General features: G+C 48.5%; 1 protein-coding gene across 1 annotated transcript in view; it reads left to right on the forward strand.

Moving 5' to 3' along the window:
- The window catches only part of LOC137899304 (plakophilin-3-like), a 38,796-nt gene extending 32,516 nt beyond the window's left edge, over positions 1–6,280 (forward strand). Inside the window, exons 12-13 of the mRNA XM_068743365.1 lie at positions 1,882–1,969; positions 5,564–6,280. Of these exons, the coding sequence (XP_068599466.1) occupies positions 1,882–1,969; positions 5,564–5,605 (130 nt within the window). The 3' untranslated portion in view covers positions 5,606–6,280. The remainder of the gene's footprint in view (positions 1–1,881; positions 1,970–5,563) is intronic.
- Positions 6,281–6,627: the final 347 nt, after the last annotated feature.

Consider the following 6,627-nt stretch of genomic DNA (forward strand, 5'->3'; position numbering starts at 1 on the left):
AGGAAACCAGCGAGGGGTCTACATATGAAACTCGTTCTTGTTGTTGTGACCCATCTGCAGCCAGAAGCTGGATTTCTGATGCGTCAAAGCAAAGTGGAAGGAGCTCTTTCTTGGCCTCCACATCTGCACATGCCACCACTTTCTATGAAAGCTCTTCTGCAACAACAGCTTCTCTTCATTGGTTACATTTCTGACATTCTGCGCGCTATCGAGGTCGTGCCCTCTGTTTCCTGTTTACGACTACATATTTTGGAGCTATTCCTGCTCATGTGTCTCAGTGTAATACAAATACAGTGGTACCTCTACTTACGAATTTAATCCGTTCTGGGAGTAGCTTCGTAACGTGAAAACTTCGTAAGTAGAGACGCATTTTGAATGTAAATGCACTAATCCGTTCCAAGCCCCGCAAAAGTTCATTATTCCTACGCTGCAGAGAGTCCGCAAAGGCATCCAGGGAGGAGGGGCGGTGTGTGTGTGGGGGTGCCACGAGGAGGAGGAGGAGAACGGGAGAGCTGCGTAGCTCCCGCAGCTCTCCCGTTCTCCTCCTCCTCCTCGCGGCACCCACACACACAGAGAGTTACCCGTCGTGTGCTTATTCCAGCGTCCGACGGACGCTACATTATGATATTTTTTTTAAATATTAATCTACCTGTTAGCTGTTACTTTTTGTCCTCTTTGTTTACTGGTCCTTTGCGGTGTTTTCTGCCTCGCGTTTCTTGAAAAACTGATCCGATGACGTCTGCTTTTGCCGGCTTTTGACAATCCGTCGGAAATGTGCGAGGCAGACGTCATCATAATGAGCAATAGCCCGACTTGTCAACACTTTTTCCGGGGGACACGAGGGGGACACGAATAGCGTGCTGGGATACACGCATACGCAACAGGTTGCTAGGCAGATTTTAGGCGATAGCCAATGGCAGAGCAGCTACGAGCAGCTATTTTTGACTTCGTACCCTGAAACGCCTTCGTAACGAGAGGCAATATTTTCCCATTCAGATACTTCGTAACCTGAAACTTTCGGATGTAGGGACATTCGTAAGCTGAGGTACTACTGTACTAAAACTGAAAAGTGCAGTGGTGCAAAAGTATTCAGACGGACACATTCAGGGGACATATAAGACATACTGGACACATTCAGGGGACATATAAGACATACCGGACACATTCAGGGGACATATAAGACATACTGGACACATTCAGGGGACAAGTAAGACATACGGGTTGAGCAGCATCGTTGTACAGGTGTAGGGTCTACATGATATAAAAACAGTGCAAACAAGTTCTAAAGTATAAATAGTAATTTACAAATGTGCATGTACGCACATGCATATATCCAAACACATATAATTATGTCTAAAGATATATACATGTGTACATACACATGTTTACCGACCCCCTAAACACAATATGGACTTCATAAATGACTTTCCTGATTTCCTGGCTGGAGTCTTGCCTTTTTATGATCGTGTCCTTATTATTGGGGATTTTCGCATTAGAATACATTTTAAAGGTCCCATATTATGAAAAACTCACTTTCCCCATGTTTCTACACTATTCTGGCGATTCCCCCTGATTGCGCTCCACACATCCTGCTCTCCCTCTGTCTTCTGCATGACTAGAAGAAGAGCAGAGTGGATAAAGTTTATTTTTTGTGGTCATGTTCCGGTGAAAATTGGCACAAATGTTTTCATGTGTGCTAAAATCGTCGCCTCACGGTTACCATGGTAACGTGCATGCTTGCTCTGAACCTACTTTTGTTTGATGTTTGGTTTTAACGTGACTAATTGTGGCAAAGTTCAAGGGGTCTGAATCGTTGTGCACGCCGCCGTATGTCTTGGTATTTCCTCTTTGCTAATCATCTTTATTTGGATCCTGTTTTAGCTCCGGGAGCTTAAAAGCTGCCAGGTCGGCCTCGACTGTCCTCTGCAACATGTTCCAGTACAGCAAACTGCACAGAGACTACAAAATGGTGAGACCACAACCATCATACAAAAATACGTCAAAGAGTTTAGAATCAGGAAGCACATTAGCCTGTAACTGTAATTTCCCACAATGCATTGTGGTTGTCTGATGGCTCAGAAATCAAAGACAATGTCTTCATTTAAGAGGGAATAACAGGAATTCAAAGTTCTCCCATCGCTCCTGAGTTTGCAGGCAAGGGTTAGGGTTCGGCTCACTTCAGTTTATCGGTAAAGCACATTCCAGACACAGAGGCCGCCGTTGCTCTGTGAGCGGCGTGATTTACTGAGCGTGAGCTTCGAAGGGAGAGCAGAACGTGTGGGTGTGAGATTGCAACGTTTGTCTGCAGCAGATGGTTTGTATCATACGTGACCTCCACTCCTCTCTTCCTATTGGCCCTCAGGCCCCCTCCTTCCCTCTGTTTGGGTAAACTGGCATCTCGGATAGCCGCTGGTCGTGCCTTATCGAGGGATACTTGGCTCCAGAAAGGCAAAAAAAAACATTTTAGCTGATAGCAATTAGATTGTCCTAATGTTCTTCACTTGGACTGGGTCATTCTAAATGTTCCTGAGACCATCAGGGCTCAACTACTCGGACCGCCACGATGGCAACAGGCTGCTCATTAATGATATGCAAGCCTGCAAGTGCAACTGCTGGACATATTTCCAAAAGCATTATCAGTTACAGAGAAACAAAGTATGTGTGATGGTATCTGCATTGTATGTATTCTGCTAGTATTAGTAGCCCTTTTTCTCACAGAGAGAGAAACACCAGGAAGAAGACTTCTTTGTTTCTCTTGTGACTGCCTCTGCCACCCCGAAGTCAGAACCACAGCAACTCCACATCATTCTGCCTTTGAATCTTTTACAGCGGGCAGCGATAAAGGGCAAAGAGCCCAGCCTTGAAAAGGCTCTGTGGAACAGCGTCGGTTATTTTCCTCTGCTGGGGCGCTTTGGTCGTGGGCTTCCCTCCCACCAGCACCGGACAAAGAGCAGGAAGGCAGGAAATACGTCTCTCGTAATTTACCAACGTTTTACCAGCGTGTCGTTTGTTGAGAAACAGACAGAAGTTGTTCTTCAGATTCACTGCTTGATCCAGATCTGCCTAAAAAGCTGCGCTAATCTCCCCTTAAATCTGAAAGTATATGTTGTGAATCACTGGATATGGTGTAAATACAGTACGTTGTGTTTTTGTCTGTCTCTCTCTCCCTCTCTCTCCCTCTCTTTGTTTTTGACTCTCCTCCTACTTTTCTTTGTCTTCGTCTCTGTCATTGTCTCTCTGTTTCTCTCTCTCCTTTTCAACCCAACCGGTCAAGACAGATGGCCGCCCACTATGAGTCGGAGGTTCTGTTCAAGGTTTCTGCCTGTTAGTTTTTAATAGATTGCTTGCTCTTGTGGGACAAGTTGGGTTCTATCTTTCTCTTTGATACTTAGGCTACGTTCACTCTGAAGGCTGAAGTGACTCAAATCGTCGTGTGACGTTGTCGTGTGACATCGTCGTGTGACGTTGTCGTGTGACATCGTTGCGTGTCGTCGTCGCGTGACGTTGTGTGACGTCGTGTGACATCGTCGCGTGTCGTCGTCGCGTGACGTTGTGTGACGTCGTGTGACATTGTCGTGTGACGTGGTTGTGTGACGTCGTGTGACGTCGTCGTGTGACGTTGTGTGACGTCGTCGTGTGACGTCGTGTGACGTTGTGTGACGTTGTCGTGTGACATTGTCGTGTGACATCGTCGCGTGTCGTCGTCGTGTGACGACGTCGTGTGACGTCGTGTGACGTCGTGTGACGTCGTCGTGTGATGTCGTGTGACGTCGTGTGACGTCGCGTGACGTCGTGTGACGTTGTGTGACGTCGTGTGACGTTGTGTGACGTTGTCGTGTGACGTCGTCGCGTGACGTCTTGGTGTGACGTCTTGGTGTGACGTCGTCGTGTGACGTCGTGTGACGTTGTCGCGTGTCGTCGTCGCGTGACGTCGTGTGACGTTGTGTGACGTTGTCGTGTGAAGTCGTCGCGTGACGTCTTGGTGTGACGTCGTCGTGTGACGTCGTGTGACGTTGTCGTGTGACGTCGTGTGACGTTGTCGTGTGACATCGTCGCGTGTCGTCGCGTGACGTTGTGTGACGTCGTGTGACGTTGTCGTGTGACGTCGTTGTGTGACGTCGTGTGACGTCGTGTGAGGTTGTCGTGTGACGTCGTTGTGTGACGTCGTGTGACGTCGTCGTGTGACGTCGTCGTGTGACGTCGTCGTGTGACGTTGTCGCGTGATGTCGTCGTGTCCTCTTCTGCGCATGCGGGACACTTTTGTGTCGCATGGCGTCCACACAGGAGATCACCAACAAGTCGCCTTTAATTGGGAGAAACAGAAATCCAAATTGCGCATTAATCCCTGCGGTGTGAACGAAGCCTTTAGTTTTCTCTCACCAGCCTTCCTGCTCAGCAGTCTGGCAGGGTGCAGGGCGCCCCTAAAGCGGCGTAGCTGAAACGGCTCTGCCCCTCCGATGTGGGGAGGGGCACAGGGGGGGTAAATGTCAGTCTCTCTTGGTTCTGAGTCGAGGACAGATTGGCACGCAACCTAATGAATGACTTTTGCAATGTCTGCTCCTGTATACACGATCAGATTGGACGTTCTCACAAATAAATTATGAGAGAGCGCAACATAGCCACGCCTCCAGGCCGGCTACTCGGGGTTACCGAAACACAAACGCAGTATTCAGAGCTCTTCTACAAAGAGCTAGTACAATGTGTGTGGCTGCTGTTATCTTCTGAATTACTACCAGATGATGGGGGGGGGGGGGGTAGTTAGTGGAAATCCTTTCTGTCTGTTGCCCGTTGAGGGAAATCCTCCCTGTCTGTTGCCCGTTGAGGGAAATCCTTTCTGTCTGTTGCCCGTTGAGGGAAATCCTTTGAGTCTGTTGCCCGTTGAGGGAAATCCTTTGTGTCTGTTGCCCGTTGAGGGAAATCCTTTGTGTCTGTTGCCCGTTGAGGGAAATCCTTTGTCTGTTGCCCGTTGAGGACACTGCTCCCTGCTTTACTAGATGAATTCTGTGTTTGATATCACACAGCAGGAATGCAGAGATATTTTGGGTTTGTCTCCTCCCATGAATAAAAGCAGAGTTTTCTTCGGTGGCGGTCTGAAATCTGAAAGCGTTAGGTGCTTCTGTCTTCGGCCTGATCTCCTGCAGTTCACTCTGAACTCTGGACTGTCTTCAGGAGACACGGCACAAACTGGCCCTGAGAAAACGCTCTGGAGAACTCAGCAGCAGGAAACTTCAGCGAGCAAACCACTATCTAATGGAAGCTCTGAAAACCTCCCTTTAATGTTATCCCTACCACAGGAACGAGCGCTAGCAGAAGTGCTTGATCATTGGTTCTGATAGATTGATTGATTGATTGATTGATTGAAGCCTCCATTCATAATGTAACTTTGCTGACTGGTTGAATCGGCGTTCCTACTGATGGTTGGACTCTGAGCACAAACGAGAAGAGCTCTCAGTAGAGCACGAACCTCAACGGTCTTTGTTGAGGCATCCGTACTTTGTTTTTCTGTCACCAGACCATTTTGGGGAATGTGTTTACTCTTCTGTGTTTATTATGTGTCTTACAGAAAGGACTTGTCAAGCGAGACTTCACCGACGTCACCATCTAGGCTGGGCGACCCGACCCCAGCCGGGCTTCTCATGAAGCATCAGCAGCAGCAGAAGATGACTGGACCATTGACTGGAGCCAAAGGCATGATGAACTTTCGGTTTGTTGATCTTGGCTCGGACCTGATCGGACTTCACCCCCCCAGAACAAGCACAGCTCTGTGTGTCACCGACCGACGAGAGGAATGAGTAGCGTATCAGTGACGGGGTACATCGTGGCTTTGGTCACACGGCCCCCCCCCCTCCCCGTTTTACCTGATGCTCACCCCTTCCCACCATCGCATGCTAATTTACACTCAGCGAGTGGATGAAGGCCCAACATGAGGAGAGTCCAGGTGAGGGCGCAGAAAGAGTTGTAGGAAACCGCAGGTGTGTTCAGCAGCTCGGGGCAGGCGGGGCCACCCCCCCGCATTACAACAGCCCTTCCTAAATTTAATCTGTTTTTAAACAAACTAACAAAAGCCATCAACTACTAATCTTGTTTTGTAGGGCAGCAGGAAATGTATATGCATGGAGGTAATAAACCAGCTAACCAGCTAACCAGCTAACCAGCTAACCAACTGCCAGAGGTTCACCAGGACTACCTGACCTCCACATTCAGACCTGGGATCGTTTGTGAAACTGAAAATATTGTTGCTGTTTTTCAAGCTGTACTGTGGATCAATAAATTAGAGTGGAATAACCTTTAGTGGAGATGATGGATGGATGGATGGATGGATGGATGGTTGGATGCTGGGTGGATGGATGGATGGGTGGATGCTGGATGGATGGATGCTGGAAGGATGGATGGATGGTTGGATGCTGGATGGATGGATGGATGGTTGGTTGGATGCTGGATGGTTGGATGCTGGATGGATGGATGGGTGGATGGATGGATGAGTGGATGGATGGGTGGGTGGATGGATGGATGGGTGAGTGGATGGATGGATGGATGGTTGGATGCTGGATGGATGGATGAATGGTTGATGCTGGATGGATGGATGGATGGATGATTGGATGGATGGATGGTTGGATGGATGGATGG

The sequence above is a fragment of the Brachionichthys hirsutus genome, chromosome 1, assembly GCF_040956055.1.
Source record: "Brachionichthys hirsutus isolate HB-005 chromosome 1, CSIRO-AGI_Bhir_v1, whole genome shotgun sequence".
Classification (NCBI taxonomy): Eukaryota; Metazoa; Chordata; class Actinopteri; order Lophiiformes; family Brachionichthyidae; genus Brachionichthys; species Brachionichthys hirsutus.